General features: G+C 37.1%; 1 protein-coding gene across 2 annotated transcripts; it reads right to left on the reverse strand.

Annotated features, from left to right (window-relative positions):
- Positions 1-449: 449 nt before the first annotated feature.
- Positions 450-23,823, reverse strand: LOC136990504 (dual specificity protein phosphatase 3-like). Of its 2 annotated transcripts, none has more exons than XM_067288903.1 (4): positions 23,712-23,823; positions 21,965-22,109; positions 21,066-21,289; positions 450-938 (listed from the first exon to the last, which is right to left on the reverse strand). In XM_067288903.1, exons 1-4 carry the CDS (start codon positions 23,818-23,820, stop codon positions 727-729), a joined length of 690 nt encoding a protein of 229 aa, XP_067145004.1. In that variant the 5' UTR covers positions 23,821-23,823; the 3' UTR covers positions 450-726. The 2 variants fall into 2 exon arrangements, with proteins under 2 accessions (XP_067145004.1, XP_067145005.1); XM_067288904.1 differs by lacking the exon at positions 23,712-23,823 and adding an exon at positions 23,337-23,536.
- Between the last annotated feature and the right edge of the window lie 1,423 nt (positions 23,824-25,246).

A 25,246-nucleotide genomic window follows, 5' to 3' on the forward strand; every position in this document is an offset into this window, starting at 1 on the left:
TTTCGGTAATTCCATCTGTTTTCACTGTTAAGTTTGGGCGACTCTGAAGAGGTTTTTCTAGCAGTAGGAATGTCCAACAACAACAATTTGGTCTGAAAGTGAATTTCTGTAGTTGAAAGTTGTAGTGTGAAAGGAATTCTGTTAAAAGAATTCCTTTTAACAGAACTACAGAAATTCACTTTCACTTGTAGAAAAAAGGACTAACCTAACCAAACTGCACTTCTTGTTGCTCCTAAATTTGAGCAATTTGAATTTCCACCAACTCTTCCGGTTGTTTCCAATTGGCCAAATTTGCCACAACATGATGGAAAACCATTGCCAGCTGAGAATTTTGTTTCTCACAGTAAGACTGGTCACATGGCAATGGAATCTGGCTAATGTTTATGGGTGCTGAAATGTCAGTTTTTCTAGTATCCAGGTGGTGACCATTCAGAAAAGAGCAAACTTAATACAATAATCATTTGTTTTTATTTTTTTACGTTTATAATTTACAAATATTTTATCTACAAATAATTTGGCTGACAACTTTTCAGTACAACTGAATGAGAACAGATGTAACAATTTTTCTGGTAACTGGTGAACAGGCCTTTATGCTTTAGTGGCAGCAACTGCGAAATAAATTACTGGAGACAAAATGGGGAAAGAAAGCCCCATAACCTTTATTTCTACAGTTTAATTTTGGCTCGGAGCGAGAGACAGAAGAGTGCATTTGGAAAAACTTTCAAATTAGCAGAAAAGAAGGCTTTTGGGTCGATGTTTCATTTCTTCTTCCAGTTCCAAAAGTCGATGAAGGAAGCCGTCATTTGGTCTGACTCCTCTGGCACTTCTCACAGTGGTCAGCGCTTCTTCGGCTGTCATTCCCTGGCGCAGCATCAAGTAAGCACAGACCAGTGTGGCAGATCGCGACATCCCAAACATGCAGTGGACCAGAACCTTGCCTGAAATGAAATTTCCTTGTTTAAGTCAGTGGGAAAATATACAGTAGTGCTCAAGAAGAATTTCTGTAGCCAGGAAAACCAACCCTGCTCCAGTCAAGGCCAGTGGAAAATTCCACCAATGGGGACTGGGTATCAGATTTACCGAGTAGCATCTAGATTCCGGAATGTATTCTGGCCATAAGTAATTTTACGGCCAGAGACGAAGCCTCTACCTGTTACTTTCTGAGGTTATGAGTAGATTCTGGGAGACGAGAACTGTTGATAGCCATCAGTTTGTTTAATTAATAGTTTTCACTCATAAGAGTTCCTCTCACATCAAAAAACTGCCAATTCCTGGCTAAGGTTACCTACAAATAATGCTAAGTATTGTATATTTAATTTCATGAGAACAAAAAGGATTTTTGCCTTTCATTGTATTCTAACTCCGCTTAACTTTAACTTAATTTTACTTATTTCTAGACTTATTTCCTACTTCTATCTAGTGGTACATCAAAACAAACCATTTAATTCAAAAGATTTGAAGGAAACATCAAAAAAATAAACCAATTCTCTTGAAAAGATAACTAAATTTAGCTGTTCTGTCTTATCGAAAACCCCACTCCTGAAAAACCAATATGTGAGAATCCGCAGGTTTGAGTAGATTGCTCTCAGCCTTTTTGTTGCAGTGTTGGACTCATGAAGCCCACTCACTTTGTCGGTGGATGGGTTTCACTTGTAGTTTGTCAGAAAATCAGAAAATTCTGACTATTTTCCCTTGACACCAGTTAAGATAATTTTTGCGTCCTAACTCGCATTTTGAGGGTACGTATAACTTCTCTTTCAAGTGGGAAGGGTCATGGACTTGTCGGTAAGGATGACCGACCATCCGAAATAAATTCAAATTGAAGTCAAGTTAACAAATAACAAGTTTAATGGGTAAATTGAAGATTACACATATACAAAGTATCGTAATATTGGATTTTTGGACTCCGATGTCTAAAGAACAAATCTATTGAATAGCTAACTAATTATACCTCTAGTAACCTGAGAGAGTTTACAATAATACCTCTGGTAGATCTATGTCTTTGGATCTAGTCGATTTGGCGTCCAAGTAACAATTCGAGGATCTTCCCAGGAGGCTGATATCATTGGAGATATTTTTGTCGAGAGCCCCAAAATGGCTGTTTGCCCCTTTTATCCCTAAATCCTCTCCAATCGTGTGTTAATGTTTTTTCATGTGACTTGATGTCTCATCGCCTAGCCCAATAAGATCTCACCACGGGAAGTTGATAAACTGGAAGGAAATTTTATTTCCCTTTCTCTATCAATTTCCCACAAAAATTAAAAATTTGTATGTTTTGTTTGTTCAAAAAAATGTTATTTTCCAAAAAGTTAATTATTTAATCCCACAAATGATTAAATAAATTCTAAAGAAATCTTTCAAATCTAAGGAAAGGCTTTTGTGTTTTCTCTCCAGATTCTCACTGTTGTTCCTTATAGAGCACAAAGACAACAGATATTCCTAGCTGATTCAGTTTAATGTTGGATTTTTTAAAGCCTAAAATTTTTGGCTTTTTTTCAGTAACTTACATCACACATGGAACTCTTATTTATATAAGCCTTATTATTGGATGCTGATATGAATTTTGGGTCTTGATTTCTTATTTTTTATACAGATATTAGATGATTACTGAATACAAATTGAAATTAAAAACTGGGTAATTAACTGGATATGTAAAAATTGCTGTAGATGGATAAAATTACGAGTTGGTAAGATTTAAAACAAATTTTAAATAATTAAATTTTCGAACAAAAACTAATAGAAGTAAAAAATTGGGTGTAAAAACTTCAAAAAAGTTGAAATTATAAGCCCATAAGACTGTTATAAAATTGTACAAATTACATTCTGTGGATTGTTGATTTTTCACACAAACTAGTAATGGAAACGATCAATTAACAGTTTAATGTTGTCTACAAGTGCCTGTCTAATCGAGAGAAAAGCTAACATTTTACTTTGGGTAAACAAGAACAGCATTTGTTTCTGAACTGACCAAAGTGCAAAAATTGTGTCATCAAAAATAAATGACATGACCCATTCCAAATGAAATGGAATCGATCAGACATTACAGAAGAGAAGAATTTGAAAAATAGTATTATTGTAAAGTTATAGTAATTCTACATTTTTACTTTATTGAATCACAGTCATTACTTGTGACAGTTAAAAGTATAGCATCCCGACATTGCAATGGAAGTTGGCCAAAATTATGTCCAGAAGCTCCTGTAATTTAATGCATGCCAATGAGATGTCCAGATCTAACCCCACAGCCCCAGAATCATCATAACTAGAACTGGCCATCTAGAACTAACTAACTTAGACCTAATAAAAAACTACTAAACTAACTAGATCCAACACAAGATCAAAAACAATTTAAGCACACAGTATTATTATTAAGTTTTTCATTAAATTTAACAGTTTTGCTTACTACTCATTCTGATTCTAGGATAAGATAGGACTAAGATGATAAACATTTTGAAGTACAGTAGTATTAACAAGTGACGGAAATAAAAAAAAATTCAATTTCAGCTTGCTTCTGCACTTTACTTGCAGCTGAACACTTGTTTCACAGTGGAATCAAATAAAAAGCAATACCTAACATGGTAACGAACATTTTACAGTAGGCCTAAGTATTCAGATTTTAATTCCGTCATTTATGAAGTTATACAAAAAAGGAAAAGTCACACTTAACGTTACCTTGTTGATTGTTATCCTTGTTTTACATTTACACATATGAACCTGGAGCTGGAATTAACTTTGCTACAGCAATAATGCAAACATGTGGCCTCAACCATTTTTGAAGTCAGTAAACAAAAAAAGCTGCTGCTACATCTCTACTAATAGCAGATTGCTGTTTTCAAAAGTGGAAGGACTGAGGACTGAAGGTCAAATTGTAGGACATGGCCTCCCAAAATAGGACATTTGGTAACCCTATTTTAGATAAATTTCATCTATTGTCAATATAATTACTTTCATCTAAATCAAGACATTTGATGATAAGTTTTCATTCATCTCTTTTGTGGGATTTACATTAAATTTAGAACAAATTCTATTTATGAAAGAAGGATAGGGCATTATGATACTGAATTCTGTTTGCCTGTAGTAAGAGAATAATTAATTCTGCAGAATGACAATGATTCTTATTACAATTTAATTTCCATATTTGTTCTGAAAGGAAATTTCGGATTCATTAGTTGCATATAATTGTTTTTACTTCATTTAATAAATCTCGATAATGTTCAACTATGTGATTATTTACTAATTATACAACAGATGAACACATTTTTTTAATTTTTGAAGAAATTCCACAAAAATATTAAGATTTGTTTTAAATGGTAAAAAAGTGTCACCTAGTTCTAACAACACTTCCTTGATAAAAGACTAAATATTTCAGCCTATTAACAATTTTTGTTAGTTAAGCAGGATTTTAATTCAGACAGACTGTGAAATGTTCTTTTTAAATTATAAGCTGCTATTTTTTTTTTTTTTTTTTTTTAATAATATGAAGGTTTTCTCAAGAGTTGCCATTTCAATTCTTAATCTTTTTTTTTTGTGAGATTTTCTGTTTATTATTAATGTTGACCAATGTTGAGGGCCATCAGGAAACTGACTTGGAATTGCTCCTTTTCTTGCTCTTGGATAACCCAAGGAAGCACTGGTGATTCTTCTAGTTTTTTTTTTTTTTTTCATCAACTGCTTCTGTTTCTCTAATTATTTCTTCTGGAAGAAAACGCAGTGGTACTTATGGTTAAGAGGACGCCAGTCGGAAATTGCGATCAAAATCGCGTTTTTGAATGAAATTATCTAAATAACAATAACTAGTAAATTTAACTCAAACAGTAATTTTTCTTCTTTTTAAAGTTGTAAAAATGAAAAAACAGCAAGAAGGATGATTATTGATATCATGTCTGATTTCAGCAAACAGAAGAAACAATGGGGACGCACGTTCTAACCTAACCTAACCGTCGGCCGGATGGCCGAGCGGTAAAGGTGGCAGCCTACCGCTCTGGGGGACCCGGGATCGAATCCGAACGGGTCGAATAATCCCCAGGAATTTTTCGGGGGGTGGTCCGTTCGGATATGTCGGGCCCCGTCCCTCACCAACCGGTCGCCCCATTGTGGGCCTGGCCGAACCCATAATGGGCCTACTAAAAGAGGCCCTCTTAGTGCCCACAGGGCGGAAAGAGTTAAAAAAAAAAAAAAAAAAAACCTAACCTAACCTATTCTAATAATTTGGTTAATAAATTACCATAATTATTATCAGAATAGGTTAGGTTAGGTTAGAACGTGGTCCCCACCGTTTCTTCTGTTTGCTGGAATCAAAGACGAGCCGCCATTTTGGCACCATAGGTAATTTTAACCATTATCTGTAATCGTAAGAAGTAAGCAGTTTTTGAAATTTGTTAAATATTAAAACTAACCCTTTCGTAAATCGTTAATTTATTGTTTGATTTAACAATTGTTTCAAATTTGAAAAATAAAAACTTGCATTATTCGGTAAAATCGCAATTTCCGACTGGCGTCCTCTTAAACGCATTGGTACGCATTTTTTTTTTTTTTTTTTCATTAGAGATCATCACTTCCCCTCTCGGGGATCAGTCTCCCCGCACCGCTGACGCACAACGGGGATAGAAACTAGCATACATGGGAATCCTCATCCAAAACGTAACAACAGAACAGTACATATCGAATAAAAGAAAGTACTAAACTGAGCACCCAGCTCAGAAAGTAAAATTAACATCGAAATAGAGCCACTTTGCTCTTCAAAATGGTACAAAAAAAGTCCTTTAACTTGTTAAAAGTAGTTTCCTTCCTAATAAGATGGTACAACTCACAGGGCCAAGTTAACCCTTCCTCCAAAGCCGTCCACTTTAAGTAATACCTGTCCTCTTCCCATTGAGTACAATCGTACACAAGATGATCAAGAGTTTCAATTTCCTCTCCACAGGCACACGTAGCATCACTAGATAAGTTGAACCTTCTCCGATAATTGCCCAGACCATCATGACCAGAAAGGCACACCAAGATTGTCCGTTGCATTCTGAACCATTTCATCTGACTAAGCCTCTCTTCAACATTGGGTAGAAATGTAAAAGTTCTTCGTCCTTTATCGCTGTGTATCCAATCTTCTTGCCATTCCCTGATTGACAAAATCCTCAGCTCCTTCTTTACCCAGCTGATAGGAACATAATGGAAAACAAAATCGTTACCAATAGCCGCCTCCTTTGCCAAGTAATCCGCACGCTCATTACCAATGATACCGGCATGTGCCCGAACCCATTGGAATTGAACCTGAGCCACCAGATTATTATCACATAACATAGTATGGATCCGAAAGACTTGCGCATGAGTGGAACTCCTATCCAACATGGCCTCTAAAGCACTCCGACTATCAGTATTTATCCGAACTCCCTCCAACCGATGATTCTTGATACACCAATCCACGGCCTTTTCAATTGCCAGTAGCTCCGCCTGGTAAATGGAGCAATATAATTCCAACGTAAACATTTCGTGATGGATTTCCTCCTTGAATTCATAAACAACAAAACTGGCACCCGTACCCGAATCCAACCGGGAACCATCAGTATAAATATCCGTCATTATTTTGCAAACAGCCTCAACATTAACAGTACACCTCTTGGCTGGATGTGGCAAATATTTAACCGGAACACTCCTGTCGAGATTACGCAGATTAAACAAAAGACCAAACAAATTGTCCTCCCTAGTATTCTTTATCCAATACCGCTTTGCACGTTCCTCAATAATTAGCTCCACAGGCGCTTTGCCCGCCAGCACCATAAGGGCCTCCGTCGAAGTGGTCCGAAAACATCTCGTCATCCGTAATAACGCCGTCCTTTGCGCCTGCCGAAGACACCTCTGTTGCGTAGTATTTCTCGCCTTATCCCACCAGGCTGACGCAGCATAAGTCATGATTGGTATAAACATCCCGTCGTAAATTGCCTCCATAGCATCTGCTTTTAACCCCTAGGTGCCGCTTGCAACCTGGGCAAGCTTAGAAAAGATAATATTACTTTTAATCTTCAAGTTCTTTATGTGCTCGGTCCAACTCAACCGATTATCCAAAATAACACCTAGGTAACGCATATGAGGAACTATAGCAATCTTCTCACTTCCAATCTTAATTATTGGAGGCCGCTTCTGAAGAGCAGAAGAGAAATTCCTTGCAAAAACCATCGCTTGAGTCTTCTTAGGATTAAAGAGCAACTTACTCTCCATCCCCCACCGGACTATATCCTCTAATAGACTACTGCAACTGACCTCAATATACAAACGGGACCTGCCTGGGCAAACCACCATAATATCGTCGGCATACGCTGTACAACGAATCCCTTTATCCATAATCTTCCGTAGAATAATATCAAATTGAATAATCCAGAAGCTTGGCCCAGACTTCGAGCCCTGTGGGCAACCCCTTTCGAGGGTCTTCTCAACCTCGATGTAATTTAGAGTATACCTAGCTGTACGCTCAGTGAAGTAATCCTTCGCCAGATCATATAAGTTCATTTTGGCACCATAGGTAATTTTAACCATTATCTGTAATCGTAAGAAGTAAGCAGTTTTTGAAATTTGTTAAATATTAAAACTAACCCTTTCGTAAATCGTTAATTTATTGTTTGATTTAACAATTGTTTCAAATTTGAAAAATAAAAACTTGCATTATTCGGTAAAATCGCAATTTCCGACTGGCGTCCTCTTAAACGCATTGGTACTTATGGGTTAAGACTTAACCAGTGGCGTGCCGTGACATTTGATGATAGGGAACCTGTGTTTCTGTAAGAAGCCGACTTTCCAGGGGCAATCAGTTGATTGCGCGTCAGTGATGGCCTACGGTCCATTCGTACGTGTGTGGTGGCAGAAGAGACGTACAGTACCTGACAAAAACCGACAAAAAAGAAACATAAAATAAACATATACTATGTACAAAATAGTTTGCTTTAGGACAATCAACCGTTCGGACATCCTGGGCGTCAATGTGGTTCTTTGATGGTCGATCGAAGGTGGCCCTAGGACATTGGCGTTGACAAGTCTGTTAAGGCACGGGGAGACTTCGTCCGCTGGCGTGGGGGACACGGTCTAAGTCCGAAGTGGCACGGGTTACAGGTTGGCACAATAGAGGAGAAACTGTTTTTATTTTTATTTTTGCGCGTTCACACACGACGTTATGGTTATTCGGAACGTTAACCGAGTGCCAGGTGTCCTCTATTGTCGGGGATTATATCAATCTCCATTCTTTCTTTCATCCATTTTAATTGGTCGTTCTCTCTCAATCACGCTTCCCGAGTGGTTGGTCCTTCGTTACTAAACGTAATGAGACTCTTAGCTGGGGACCTATTCTGAGTAGTATCGTTAAGCTAACGAATACGATAAAAACCAGTTTCTATCGGAACCACGTGATTCGCGTTTAATCAACCGTGAAAATGCTATTCCGAGCCGTACGTTTCGTTTTCGGTGCCGATAGCCACGCGCGATAACTAAGCTTTTGTTATCGGTCACTCTCGAGCTGCCGTTTAGGAACGTAACGAAAGTGAAAACAACATGGCGTCTTTTCGTGTAAGAATGATTTTACTTCACGAGCAATTGGAGAGAGGGGACAGCAGTAACACCGATTAAATTTAATACTCTTTCTTCAACTTCAGTTAATTTTTGATTAACTGAAGGCCCACCTCCTGTTTGAAATGTTGATTTTTTTTTTATTTGTGAAGCTTTACTTTTAATGTTTGCTTTTCAGTCACTCCATGTCTACGCAAATAATATTTACATTTAATAAGACGTATTGCATTTGACATTTAATCATAATACTAATTCTAATTTGGTTATAAGGTTTATAGAAGTAGGACTTGTGGCAAAATTAAGTTTGTCATTTTATTCTTAATGAATGAATTAAAAAAATACATTAATTACATGAAGTTATATAGAAATATACAAAGAAACTTAGACATACTTTGTATAATTGTAAAACGTTAGCATTATGTAATAATAGAAATCTTTGTTTTGTAGATTTTATCTAAATTTAATGTCGGCTTTAATTCATTAGTTTTAGTATTAAAAAATACATTCTATATACGTAACTTAACAGTAAACTATACACTAGACATAAATGACTATCTATCACGTAAATTATAATTTTTAAAAACAAATACATATTTGCTTAACGGATGGGCTGACAAAATAGACCCAGTAATAGACCCAGACGTTTTAAAACAAAACAAAACTATATCACTAGTGCTAGTACACGACAACGCTAAAAGCACGTGCTTCGCTTAGAAAATGGCGGGTTGCAGTCACGTGACAAAATACAATGTTAACTAAACTGTGATTGGTTAAAGCGTAATAGCTATCGATAGCATGGAACCCAGACACATCTCGACCGACTACCCATAGCGAAACCCACTTAACGTGGAGCACAGAATAGAGCTAGTGGAAGGAACGGCGAAACTAGATTGAGGCGCCTCTAGCGGCGACGCCGAGTAACAGAATCGGGGCTACAAAGGCAACACCAGTGTTGTTTCACCTAGTACTTTTGTACTAATCTAATATCTTTTTACTTGTTCCAGTACCAAGATATCCAACACCATTTTCCTAGTACTATTTATGAAATCCTAATATCTTTCCTTTCAATTTAGTATCTTTCAAAACATTCATTTTAATTCTATATTTCTATATTTTTCTACTTTACTTTGGCAGTAAATAGATGTTTTTATTGCTTCCTCATTCAAGTGCAGCAGTTGAACGTATTTTTTTGCAATTAAATTTAATAAAAATTAAACTACAAAATCGAGTTCTTAAAAGCAACAATGATAAAATGTTACACTTGGAAACCATCATCTGCTTCAACCATACAAAAACATTCTAGTGAAGAAGATTCTGATGATGACGATCTTACCAGTGATTTTTCAATGTGATCATTTTTAAGTTCAGTACTTCATGTTCATTACTTTTATTTCATCATTTTGTTCATTTGATTGTTGTTGAGGAATAATAGCATTCTTGCAACATATGAATTTATCCTGTATGAATTTTGTATGTTACATGTAAAACTATTTATATTTTAATAAATAGAAATTTGATAAATTCTAAATTTATATATTATTTATAAGTATATATTTAATTATATATAATATATACATATATTCTGCAGTTTAAGCTCAAAGTAATGCCTGCATTAGTCAATACAGTCACTTCTCGACTTACAACGGGGTTCGGTTCCGCAAATTCGGACGTAAGTCGAAAGGGTCGTAAGTCAAGAAGTGACTTTACTTCAATAAAACAGTTAGCCATCTTACACAAGCACACGCGAAGGGTAACTAACTACACAACAAAACTAAAGATGACAATCAATCGCCAAAAACGTGCAAGATATATATGTATATGATATATATTCCACGAAACCTATAAAAAATTGATAGATTTTTAAAATTTTTTAATGAAATTTTTCATCATAAGTGCGAATGGTCGTAACTCGAGAAGTGTCTGTAGATCATTGGGACTGAGCAGTATTAATATTCTTATATTTATTATACTCTTAATTTTGTACAATTTAAAGGGTGGTGTGGAAGAAGTAAACTATATATCTATTTCATGGTAAATAATGAAATTTGTAACTAACCATATATATAAAGGAACTTCAATAAGGACCATAGCAATAGCTAATAGTATTGTATTAATAGGGAAATTCTTATCCTCATTTCCTCAAAATACTAATTTTGCTTCTTACTCCTTTCTTCCACAGATATCGTAAATTCAAATATCACATCATATCCCAATTAATATCTGTCAGATTAACAAAATAACATAAAAAAAAATTACTAAACTTTACATTAGAGAACTAAATTTAAAATAGAGCCAACTAAGGTTAACAGGAGATTGGAGATTGGTTAGAATGCAACACATCATTATGTAATTAACCTCAGGAATTAAATTGCAGTCAGCCATTTCTTTTTCGTCTCAGGGTAGGACTATTATTCATGCGGGAACGAATAAAACTTTGTACTTGGCGGCTCAGTAATATAGGTAACACTACAACTGACCACACAACAGTTATTTTTTGAAGTTTTGTTGGCAGAAAACTGTTTTTCATTATCACAAGCAGAAAACAAGCACCGCGTCTCAGTACGTATCTAACCCAAAGACGCTCGTGTTTTCCCGAAAAAGTTTCTTTTGCCTGCGTACAGGTGGCGCTCAACGCAGTTCCACTAGCTCTATAGCGATTTGTCTAAGGTTCGTTAACCGCCTTTCGCTAAGGGGACTTATCGAATGTCCCGTGTATCGCTCTCGTTCAGTTATCGGAAGAGCTCAGAATAGGTCCCCTGGAGCGCGAGATAAGTCAAAATTGAAGACGAATTCGATCTTCCACCGATCATAAAACGACTTCCTTCCGCGATTTATAGTTTCTGCCTGGCAGTTTGATGTAAACAATGGGTGTCCGACTACAAACGACTTTTACCTATGTTTTTTTAAACTAATAAATTTTTCTCTAAATTAATCGTTTTTTCGCGTCTTTCGTTACGAGTCAGACCTGTCCGGTACATGACATTTCCATAAAAGTTTTAAACAAATACTGGAAATGACAAAAATAAACAAGTTATGTATTTTAGTTCTAAAATACAAATAATACATACACAATACAAATTGATACGATACAAACAATGATCAAAAAACTTGTTTTTTTAAAATTTTTTATGAACTAACTCTATTCGGCGATTTTTTCCGCAAAGTCGTTAATTACTTTATCATAAAAGTCGCTGGTCGTCGACTCCATCAACGTATTTGAAAGCTCTTTTTCTATCGAAAGCAACGCTAGCGACGACAATTTTTCCTCCGACCGAGTGTTCCTGGCCAATGTATGAATTCGCTTCGTGGTCGAAAAACTGCGCTCAGCAGACCCACCGGTAGATGGTACCGTAAAAACTAATGATATTAAATCATATAATTCTTTTAGTACGTCTTTGTTCGGATCGACGTTAATTATAATAAGTTTTATGTTTAAGAGTTACTGGTCAATATAGTCCGGACACGAATATAAATATTGCGATTCGCTACGTAATTTAGATAAATCAAAAAATTTCCCATAAATTTATAGAATTAAAACACGCTTGGAAAAATTGTTTTTCATAATATTAAAATTATTAACATCTAAAAGTGATAAAAATTCTAAAGATTTTATGTCTGAAAATCTGTCAATATAATTACAGTATAATTAAAAGAAAATTATAATTAAATATAACTTTGCAAAGAAATGTACATAAAAATAACATTGAATACTCTTTACTTTTTAAATATTAAACAATTCACTTAGTCAGATAGCTCCCTACCCAGTGGCTAAGGGATAGAATTGTTGGAAGCGTTAGGGCTGTTTCACACTATGACCGACTGGGCCGACCGGTCCGACTCCTAGTCGTATTACCATGGCAACAGCAGTCGGTCGACCGACTGGTCGTTCCAGTCGGACAGATTTAAAAAGTTAAATATTTGTAGTCGCGTCGGAGCAGTCGGTGAGCTACAGCCAATGAGAGCTTCGAAGCTGTAACCAATCAGAGTTTAGATTTATCCGAAGTTAGAAAATGGCGGAAGGTAAAGTTTTCTCGGAAGCTTTAATAAACGAAGTCAGAAAATATCCATGGCTTTACGATATTCGGCGAGCCGATTATAAAGGCGACATTGAAAAAAATAATTGGTTAGAGTAAAGCGAAAGGTATCCAGCTAAAAAATAGTCTTAAACTTCATATTAACGAATAGACGTAGACATATCTAAATGTAATTTGATACGCTGAATCGATTGGTATTAAAAAAATATTACTTACGATCAACCGTTTAAAAGTTACGAACGATTTTTTATTTCCGTCTATTTGCTTCGTTTAAGAACAACTTTATTAAGAAATACGCAGGCACTTATCGATATTAACAAAACGAATTACTTTAATTCACCATAATACATTTCATTTACAAGAGAAAGTGACATTAAAAATGCTAAAATGGTGTCGTTAGCCCGCGAACACACGACAACCTTTCAAAGACGGCCATGTTTTCTGTTTAAATTGAAAAACTTACCACGATTGGCTAGTGTTCTGATCTGTAAGACGCGTTCCGATTGGTCCTTACGAGTCGGCCACCGACATAATCGTACTCAGTGTGAATTCTTTTACTACTAGTCGGTCCGATTATAGGCTCGGTCGATTCGGACCGGTCGGACCAGTCGGTGACAGTGTGAAACAGCCCTTACACGTGTGTAGCTTCCACCAACTAAACCGGCTGAGGTTGGTGCTCTGTAAAGCGCATGCGCCAATGCCCTCTGGCTGCTTTACACCATTTAATTATTCTCGTCGTGGAAGCTGTCTCGTAAGCGTTTCCATTCTGCCACTGATATTCGAATATACAATAGCAATCTTATCGTTTTTTTCACATGTAGTATAAAATTTTTTAATAAGATACATAATGCAGTTATAATAAAATATTAATTTTAATTAATTCAAAGTACGTTAAAATATGAAAATTTATATTTTAGAAACTGCAAGGGAAGGTCATTGGAAGTGGAAGCGGCGCTTCCACCGCTTCTAATGACGGCAGGCCACTGTCAGATGTCGTCCATATATCCAAGTTACGCTTATACAACAACCTACTCTTGGATCTACAAAGCGGGGGGATGTAAAGGTATCTGGCAACACCAGAACAATCTTCGAGATCTGGCAACACTTAAACAGAAGTTTCGAGAAGGTCAAGAAGAAAGGACCACGTGTTAACCACAGAAATCAAAAGGCGGGAAAAGAAACTTTACATATATATTATATGTATATATATTCACTTAATTACTGCAACAACGATATCGCGCGTCTATTTTGCGCCATAAGGTTACAGACACATAGCATATAGCACTTGCTTGCGTGGAATGGAAAATGTTACCCCATAAAGAGTATATAAGTATTTAATTTTTCACATCAAATTACCCGGGTTTATGCACTTCTGAACGCTACTTTCTTAATTCTAATAAGCTATCTCCGTACCCGAATGGATAAAACTACTGAACTCTGGTAGTTAGTCGTGGGTTCAGAGCATGGCCAACGAGCTGGTCACGTGGAGTTTTCTGGGTTTTCTTCATGTTGGTAACACCTAAATAGGGACTAGCTTTATATAAAAGTCTTCTCGGATTGCATTCCCCTCAGAGATCTGTCACGTGTGGCGTTGCCGTAACTAAATAAACCAAACTAATTCCAACCAGCGATTATTTATTGTGACATGGTCACAATGCCGGCCTGTAAATTTTCGTCACAATGTTCTCAGCTCTTTTAGTGGTTGTCTCGCACCCGTACGTCGTACTTTTCTTGTTAGTGTGAGAGCCCGGGCTAGGTAGAGAAACGTTGAAAAAAACAGGGAGTTACGAGAGAATTTTAGATATTTTATTTTAAGTGTTAGAGGAAAAAAAGAAGCTTTTCTCTCAACAACGATAGCGGGAAATGATTGTATTTTCCACGAATTAGCAACGTGCTTCCTTTGCAACGTGACATCTTCTGAATGAGTTCATCGGAAACCTAACACACGAAAAGTCATCTATTGGATAAAAAACTTAACCTTACCAAAAATGAGCATGAGAAATAAATGGGAAGACCCCCAAATAAAAGATGAAAGATCGATGACGACAGAGCAGTTCGCCGTCATCGAGAGTTGCAACTATACTCAAGAAGATTCAATCGACTCTGCCGCCTATCTAGTCATCGCCGCCAGCGGCCAGATCATCATCCTATTAGACTAGACCAGATCCTACCTGCCAGGTGCCAATTTCATCATCCTACGGGACGAGTCCACCTTCTCCAACCTGCAAGTATACGATCTCCTCAAAAGACCTACAACTTCAGGTATTTAACAGCTCGCGATCACTTGTAAACTCTCTCTCTAGTGGTGAGAACCCGCTACGAAATGGCTAATGATTTGCTATTATAATTATCCTATCCTATATGTAAATTAACGGGTATTAATTTTGTTAAATGAATAGTAGCGTGTACTTCTTTGGAGTACGCAGTCTAAGTCTCTTTCCTAAATATAAATATTACAGTATAATAATCAGTACCGTAAATGTCAGATTGGTGACTGGGCAAACGGAAACCGGATTGTGAATGCTCGGGTACTTGCCAAAGTTCTTATTAGAAATTGCACCGGAGGGCCTAAGTATTATTTTGAGTGATGAAATGGCCGGTCGTCATTCGTCAGAAGGGAGTAAAAAAAAATCTAGCAATGACTCTCGCTCGATCCTCTCAGTCCTCGAATGGGAGATTAAAGATTCCATTAGAAAATCCGGTAACTTTCAATTATGCTACGATATAAAATTTAATAACAAAAACCCGTGGGGTAATTTTGTTGAATTATGATAAGTGTTTATTTAAATGAGATTTTCACGTTTAAAAAACACTGTGACACTAGATCGAGGTTAAAAATTGTCTGCCGTCGTATGTTATGAGATATTAAAATTAGCTTTTATATTATTAATTATTATAAAAAAGACTTAATTTTAAAGATAATGGCGCGTTTTCATAACTATTGTAAATGCCAATATCCAGTAAAATTTTTTTTAAGTCCCACCCCTCTGGAGAAATAACACAGCACATCTAGCTCCCCACTTCTGGACCTTTAACCACCAAAATTTAATAGCATCGATACCCCTTATATACAAGTTACCTTGCCTTATTTCGTTTCTTACTGTTTACTCTATCCTCGGATACTAAACAAAATAGATGCCCCCGACGCACACACACTCTCAGACGTATAGGCTACATATACACGTACACATACATATGGCATTTTCTTCCAGTTTTCTTGACATTTTTGAATTCGGGAGGTCTCGAAAAACGGAGATTTGCAAAAAATCCGGAGGGTCAAATTTCACATGATTTCAATACTTTACATATACGATACACAACAGCTCGGAAAGTAATATCAAGTTTGTAGAACCTCTAAACTTCCGTGTTTTTTTTTTTTTTTTTCGTTTCCCAATGGAACAAACCAATAAATCCGTCCGCCATTGTGTTTCCATGAGAATTGACAAATTATTTTGTTTCCGCGAAATTGTTAAAATATAAAAAGTTATCACCACGAACAGATCTATAAAGGATCCGAAAGTCTGCTGTTTATATCAGTTGTTGCAAATAAAGAAATTATTCGTAAATAATAAAATCAAATTTTAATGACTTAAAATTCAGAAATTTTGCATTTAGATTCGTCGAAACGAAGCGTTATTTCTATTTAAAATTATTCATTGAGAATTTTGTTCACGTCTATTTTAAATGATCCGACCATCTCGATTTAGCCGTATTTTTTCAAAGCGCACTTCTGACAAATAAACGAAGGTCCACGCCTCTTCCTTTTTTTCAGGCGCTTTAACAGTCCGTTCGGTGCGATCTTTTCTCGGCACATTGGACATCGAATTATTTTCATACCAGCGGAGGTTTTTATGTCGGAATTTTTTGCTGCCTCCTCGCATAGTCTCATGTGTTTATGCAGTTTCGAAACTTGTTTTGTTTTCCCACACAAATGGCAGATGGTGTAATGTGTGGCCATGAACGTCCTTATTTCCTTTACTCGTTGGTCACTTTTATTAATTCTGCCCATCGGTGAGCGACACATTGGACAGACATTCATGATGTTTCTGACCCCCTCAATACACGTCTTGCAGTAGAGATGGCCGCAAGGCAGGGACACCGGGTCGTTGTAAATCTCCGAACAAATTGGACATCTCACTTGAAAAATGTCAAATTCTTCTTGTGCCATCTGTCAAATTCTTCTGACTTGTAATTTCAACAATGGGCCAGATATTACTGTTCTATAATACAAATTGTTTCTATTGTTTATTCGTTCAATTATTTCGTACCCAGTCATATTATAATTTAATTTAGATGTTGTACTCTTTAAATTTACCTCCTTCGTATACAAAAAATGCATTATCGTGTCGAAGTGGTCTTATTAAATCCCATTTAGCCTAATAACGCTAACAAAATTTCCTGTCTGTTCTGACTAGGTTTGGTTTGATGAGATACAGCAACGCAACGAGAATATCTTTAGAGAGGACTTTCTATAGGAAACTGGCTTCTATTTCCGTGTTACTAACGTAGAAGTCTGATTGGGCAACTTGTTGTAGAGTGCGAACCCGCCACCAACTGCCAAAGTTCACTGGCTTTATTCATTGAATCACTGGTGAGAGTTCTGACTAGAACTATTGATCTATCTATATAAATAAAAGTTTTGAATCTCAGAAAAGCTAGTCTTAAATCAGAAATATTTAACACTTTCGCATGAAATAAACGTATATTAGTAGTAGTTGTGTGAAGATTAATATTTAACATACATATATGTTGATGTAAATTTAAAACCAAATATTCTGTTTAACAATAAAACTCTACGCTATTACTATATTAAAGTTACGAAAGAAGTTTTAATAATCTAAACATGTAAAATATATTACAGATTAAGTGGTAACAGCATTTTTAAAATATCTAATAATTTAATTTAATTAAAAATAAATAAATGTTGAAATGTATTTGTATTGTTTGTACTAAAAAGCATTATTAATTTTGCTGGTCTTTGTCATTTTAGGCAGCTCCACAAGATAACTGCCGATTAAATTGTATTAATACCAATATAAAATAAGATGTTAATTGAATAAGTCAAATGATTGTTCCACCATCAACAGATCATTGTATTTCCATCGGTCACAATTGTTATTTTAAAACAATAAAATCATCCAGCCCTCATACTAAATTAAAATATAGTAGAGCGTCGTTTATCCGAATCAATTGGGGACTAGGGTGGTTCGGATATATTTTTCGGATAACCGATTGTGCACGGAAAAATATATTAACCTATCCGATGTTGAAATTTTTCTCCGTTGCGTGTCGCTTCGCGTTGAATTTTTGTCGGTTTTAAGCCTAACGAAAATTTTTATAATAATCGTGGCTACTGTATCGTTAAAAATTATTTCTTTATTTTGTACAAACAAAATAAATATATTGAAAAATATAAAAACAAAAAAAGTTATACTTTAGAAGTTAATCTAGTATCAAAAACGTTCGATTCAGCACGACACAGTCCGACTGGAATGCTTTCGGATAAACGACGCTCTGGTATTTTTCTACTATATATCCTGAGTAAATAAATGGAAGTTGCATTACCTAACTGCATGACGGCCGGATGGCCGAGCGGTAAAGGTGGCAGCCTACTGCTCTGGGGGACCCGGGATCGAATCCGAACGGGTCGAATAATCCCCAGGAATTTTTCGGGGGGTGGTCCGTTCGGATATGTCGGGCCCCGTCCCTCACCACCCGGTCGCCCCATTGTGGGCCTGGCCGAACCCATAATGGGCCTACTAAAAGAGGCCCTCTTAGTGCCCACAGGGTGGAAAGAGTTAAAAAAAAAAACCTAACTGCATAATTATTTTAAATTGTGTTGATATATTTGTATTAATTCTTATCGGGCGAATTCTCTTGATTGCTTAGCGTGCGCCGCATGCTTAAGAGAAAATTTTGACTGTCAATATATTTTTTTATATGAGAACAAATATGCCAATAATAATTTATTCTAACATGTAAATTTTTTTATCATTTCTGTTTGCTTTTACATTGACAGCTAGCGGCTAGCCGTTTTAAGTCAGCGCCATGCTTGCTGGAACTCGATTGCTTGTTCGTGTGGAGGTTTGCCGCAGCAAACAACTGCGCGCATGACGTCATTCGAAACATTTAACACGGCCAGATTGTATCGGAAGCTTGCGGTACCCAGTCAGCATACATGTATTGTGTACAGGGGCATATCCAAAGTCCTACATCAACACAGAGACTAATAGGGCTTAAGCCCTGGGCCCCCAGTGTCAAGGGTCCACAAAAATTGAATTATCATAAATTTTTAACACTTTTTCATTACAATACATTTCATATACTTCATGTGTAGATATAATGTGTATATATTTTATAATAGTCTATACTTTTTTATTCATACCAAATAACGTTTCTGCCTATTGTTTAGTGCTAGAGATAGGCCTGTTATTATAACTTTCACATGCCCAAAAATTTTCGTCAGGATTCGCCCGATTGTTATTTAATTATGTTTCACTCTATTAGTAAAATACAGTCAAACCTGTTTTTATGCGCTCTTTTTATGTGCGATTTTTATTTGTGCGATTTTTTTAATGCGAATTTTTAATTTGTGCGGTATAGTTGGCGACCAGTCTCGTGCGATTCGTCATGTCTCACGTTGACTTATTATAGCTAAATAAACTTATTATAGCATAAATGCACTTATTATAGTAATAATATTGCATGAATATGCGAAAAATGAAATAATTTACTTTTTAAGTCAACAAAACACCACCTGGACAAAAATATGTAAAACAGACGATAGACCAGACGATGCAGTCAAGTGCTGACATCTGTTGTCAATAAATTCTATTTCGTACGGTTTTGAGTTATTTTCTATGTGAGACTTTTTTTATGCGGTCCCTGTTGACCGCATAAAAAAATTATTTTTTTAATTGTGTTGCGAAAACTATTATTTACAGCCATTCGTGAAGTTTCGTGAGATTTTTTTTAATGCGTTTTTTTTTAATGCGGTCCCTATCCCCCGCATAAAAACAGGTTTGACTGTATAGTATAATGGCCATTATGGCGGTTCGAGATAACAATGGCGATTAATACGCACATTGTTTCGAACCGCCGATCCGTCCGTCATACTTGGCCCAGTCTTTATCCTTTTAGTTCGGTGTATTAAATAGTGGCGCGTTATTTTGTCAAGTCGCGTAAAATACGCCAATAAAGTGACCGTTTCGAACTAAGACCCTGCCCAAATCTTAGCGAAAAAAAAAAAAAAAAACTAAATGTGGTGGCAATTTAATCGAATGCGGCAACTTTGTGCGGAATTTGGCCCGCAAATGGCGGGCAAAATTTCGCACAGGTCGTAGGTCGGCAGGCCACAAATATATTTTGTCTCTAAAAACAGTTTCTGTACCTGTAATATTTACAGGTACTGTACATTACAGGTACAGAAACTGTCATCAAGCATGCCTAAATAAAACGGTAACAATTTGAAAACGGTTGATTTCAGATGTACGCGAAACGTAATAAAGTATGACATCTTTGTTTAACGATTACGTTCTAAATTCGTAATTATTTGGCTATGGCTACGAAAGTGGTGATATCGGGGACGTTCCTTTGTCAAAAGACGTAACAGTGGTGCCGAGAATTTTCGTTATATACAGTTTCAACGCAGACAAACAGGTAACAATACAAAACCGGAAGGAATGTGGCGCAGCCAATCAAAAACAGCCGTCGTGGCCATGCCGTACGTATGTAGCCACCGTAGATCACAGCCACTCTACGTAGTATGTTCTAGCTCGTGGAGTTAAGGCCTCTGGAATTAAGACAATATAAATTTTCGAACGAATGCGTTTTGTTTAAAACTTGTTGGCTTTAACCTGGAATAAAAATGTACTAACCTGTGAATTTTCAGAGTGGAAAATCTCTTTTTATTGGGAATGTCCACTTTTCTCTTAAACGTTCATCACCAGGAAATCCAAAGACACTTCTGTCCACGGACAGTTTCCACTGCCGTGGGTACAAAACAGGTGGAAAGATACTAAATATCGGCGGAGAGGCTGATAAACCTATCGGCTTTTCTAATTCGATACTACAAAATATGAAAATGACTAAAATTCGCAGCAAATGCCAACGCTAACAAACTTAAACTTTGGCCAAGTTTAAGTAAAAGTTGACACAAGTTACGACCAGTGGCTGCGAGTAGGCTTTCTTCTACGGGTGCCGTCGGCCAACTGGCGAAACGACAGTTTTCGTGCGTAAATGTCGGGTCGGGAAAAGGAGGTGCAAGTCCGGTTGCATAAGAACGAACACTTTTCTTGGTCGCTGGTGCCCGTTTAGGAGGCGGTAATATAAGGAGCGCCTTACTGTTTGAGGTCTTCGTCTTAACCGATAAACCCACAAAACTCGTAACTTTACGCCACGGTTTCCTTTTTAAAAACGGAATAAATTTCCGCGCCGGCTGCGGAGCGTAATTTCGAGCGAAAATAGTAAAAACGTCGGAAGACCCACCTCCCTTGACCAGGGCGTCGTCGATGAAAGCGGCGCTTTGGTCGAAGTAGCGCTGAATGTTCTCGCCGGGTGCGTCCATCAGGTTCAATCCCAGATAATCCACGTCGGCGTCTCGGTAGTAACTGCTTCCGGTGTCCACCTGACCGAACTTGGTGCCGGCCGCGGCGTTTAACACGTGAGTTATTCCTTCCGCTCGTAAATACGATTTTTTTCTGGCCGAGTTCCTGCAACGACCGTGTGCCGGGTTTAATGATCGAGAGAAAGCGGGGTTTTAACTCTTGATTGTAAATATTTTGGCAAACGGCGTAATTTCTAATTTATCATATTAATTTAAATAAAAAAAATAATAAACTCATGGCGTCGCTTCAACAATACTCTAGGTATTTCCCGGGAAAACGAAACAAAGCTCGCAGCGTGCGTTTTAGTTTTCCTGTCGGACAAAAAACGCACATCAACCGATACACTCGTAACTTTCTGTCCGAATGGGTCAATAACTGGCAAGTCGGAGAGTGGACAGGCGCGTCACACGTCACAACCGACAAAACGTCAAGAAAGGTTTAAAACACTCAGCACGCGGGTGGGTGTTTAAAAAAATTTCTACGGTCACCATACGGTGCAGGTGAAACGCCCGCCGTAAAGATAGAAATAGAAATTTGAGTAGAGATAGAGGCAAATTGACAGCAACGGTAAAAGACTATGGCAATCGGACCGCAGACTTTACGGGACGGATGTCCACTTGCCGTATTTCACTTATTATTATTGAAAATATTTAGAGAGCAACGCGCGCCTGGTTCGGTGACTACTTGGCAAAGTGTTACGAAAAGAAGTTATCGCTTGACGTACGACCCGCGTTTGACCGCTAACGCCGCAAATAAATAATAAAAACAAAGGCCACTTACTCGTCTCCCACGTAAATACCGGGATAAACTCGGTGGCAATCCACGGCGAAGGGCCCGGGCAGCGTCCGGTACGGAACAACTCGGACCAGAACCTTCTGCAGGTGGTCGATGGCACTCTTCTGGTAACGAACGGCCATGGCCGCCTCTGCAAAAGAACACCGTTTATCTTTAATCTTTAATCTTATACGATACTGTGGCCATTGGCCTTTTTCGAGTGTCAAAATAAATATCACTATGGAAGCCTACGGATATCAAAATACTATAGTCCAAAAATAAAAGCCATTCTTAATTCTATTTTATTATTACATCATTAAATTTTACCTCCAAAACAAGGCATTGAATCCCAAAACGAATTACTTTAGAAATATTTCAAATAAAATAATTCGGAAAACATTCCAACAGCTGCATCCAAATCCACCATTTTGGAACTGTAGCTCTGCGCCGTAGGCGTTGTTAAATAAAAAATATATATATAGTCGAGTCTGCATAAGTCGATACCCCAAGGGGAAGTGGAAATGTATCGAGTTATCCGATATGACAACTAAAGCGAAGTTGAAAAAACCCACAAAACCACAATTAGGAAAATACAGTAGTGCAATGTAGTACAGTACCTCATCCTTCACTGGCACTAAAGTTGGTTTCTACTCCAAATACCCCAGCAATTTCCATCGCCTTTTGTTTCAGTATCGGTCCCGAAACAGGAAGATTCGATGAACGAATTTGCTTTAGCCAACGTCTCGGTCCCCTGAGTTCAGATATATACTCAAAGTCCCGAAATTCCATTGGGAGTAATCTATATAATATCCAAATCGGATTCTACTGTGACGTTGATACAGATTGTATATTTTCTTTTTTGGCCACGTTTCTTTATGCAGCGCTCGAGAAGAGCTTTACAGCGAACACACTGAAACTGGTTTCTAATTGGCCAACACTGCTCGTGACGTCATTTCGCTACAATCTCGCTGCATAAAAAAACGCGGCCTTTGTTTATCTATTATTTTATATATAAAAGTGCATAAAATGTTAAGGCATTTTTATTAATATGTATATATTAATAAATAAGTCGACTCCCTTCCTGAAAAAAATGAATTCACACCGTGTGAACTCATTTTCTCAAGAGGGTCAGACGACTAAACAAGTGTGGGACAGCAAAAGTATGCCAATTTATCCAGTGGTGCGAGTTAAATACGACATTCGATTCTCTGGCCGTTAGAGTCGACGGGAGTTTATTTTTCACAAATGCCAGCCGCGCGGGATCCGGGCCGTCCCTTTTTCCCGCGCAATATTAATCTTTTTCGGGAATATCTAAATGAATTTTCCTCGTATACCTTAAGATATTAATTAAATTGGAAAACTAATTCGGTTGCGAAACCCTGGGTTCCGCGAGGAGCCGGTCGGAAACCGTCCACTGCGGATCTATCCGCCTTTCTTCTTGGCAATTGTTTGTGCGCCACCACTTTAAATAGTAACGCGTGTAAGAATCACAGAACTATAAATAATCTTCGGCGTCGACGTTTGTCGTCTGTTAGAAATTTCGTTACGGCAGCGACGGGCGATTATTTTATGAAATTTCGCTAATTCTTCCGGAAGAACGCGCCGTAAAGCGGCGACGGTGATCGGAAAGAACTTACGGAAGCGGAAACGGGCAGTGTCGGGCCAACAACCTTTCCGTGCTCCGGTCCGACCTTTACTTTTCGCCGGCGATGAATTTCCGAGTAAAAAGAAACGACCCGAGTCGGAGGATTACCTTTAGAACAATTGTCGGATGAAGGTCGACGGAAATTACTAGTTGACGTAATCTCGTTCCGTCGAGTGACGTAGTCCGTTAGACAAAAGTCTACATCCCGAGCGAGCATTAATGTCCATTTCTTCCGCACCGTGGCGTATATGCAACGTCGGCTTTTTCGCCCGATCCGAAGAGTAAAACTACAGCCTAGTCATTTGCTTTGAACACGTGTGTCGATTCCTGAGGCGGTTTGCACATAGTCCTCACTAGGAGCGCTGATGACCGGAATATTCGACCAAGTGATCAATGCTAATTCTGTTGCAAAGACGTGCTTATGATAGATTTTAAAAAATTAAAATTTCGAAAATACTTTATATCAAGATACTGGTGAATTTTTAAAAGGTTTGATTTAAAATGGTTCATTGCTCTATGCCATTTTGTACATCAAACAAATCGAAAAAAGGATGGAACAAGTTTTTACGAATATCCCGTGGAAGAGAATTTACGTTGAAAATGGATAAAAGCTGTCAGCAGAAAAGGTAAGATATATTTAATACTCCATAATTAACCCTACGTGAGTCGAATTGGTCTCACATATCCGGCGCGATCTTTAGTTAACATTTTTTAATATTAAATATCTTTTAAAAATCTGAAAAAATTAATATTCCTCTAACTTCATAACTCGATCAACATGATGTTAAAACTTTTTGCATAGCAACGCTTCCTTTTATTGAATTTCTCTGATATTTCAAAAACGGTAGAAAGACATTGCTAAAAATCACATGGGTGTATTTGAAAAGCGCTTAATTTCAGCTTTTTAAATACAAATAAAATTAAATACATATACTCTCCTTAATGAGGACAAGTACGGTTTTTGCACGACCCCTAACTGCAATGAGATTAGGCTAGATTGCAGTTGCATTTTAAACTTTTGTACAATTTATCTATTTATGCATACAAATTATTTATAGGTAGCTTATACAGTAAATCTATTAGTTATACTATCTATTTTTAAAATTTACAGATGAAAACAGTTCAAAACTTTGGAAGCCAAGTGACTGGTCAGTTGTCTGCAGTACGCACTTTCTGGAATCAGATTATAAACCAGGATTGAAAGAGAGAACTGTGAACGACATATATTCGGGAGAATCGTACACCCAAAACTTCAAATAATAAACCTTTATCACGAAAAATAATAAAAGTGTCACCTCTTTAAACATGGGATGGCTACAACTTGTACTACACAAGTGAGCCAGAACTGGTACAGGCATGGTGAAAACTGGTGATTTTTGTATTATTTTTAAAAAATTTAAATTTTGTTTATAAACTGTTAAAATTAATAAATATTAATGTAATAAAGTAAAAGAGAACATGTTTTTGCATTATTTTTACTGTTTCATTGCTTTAAAAAAATGTAAGAATATAAAAATATTTCTTAAAGTTGAAAATTCTCTTAATGTGGCCAGAATAGGTGCAGTACATCTATCCTATTAATTATTATTGTATTAAACCATCTAGATTAGGGGTGAGCAACCTTTTTAACCAACGGGCCAATT

The sequence above is a fragment of the Centruroides vittatus genome, unplaced genomic scaffold (assembly GCF_030686945.1).
Source record: "Centruroides vittatus isolate TY-2023 unplaced genomic scaffold, ASM3068694v2 scaffold_944, whole genome shotgun sequence".
Lineage (NCBI taxonomy): Eukaryota > Metazoa > Arthropoda > Arachnida > Scorpiones > Buthidae > Centruroides > Centruroides vittatus.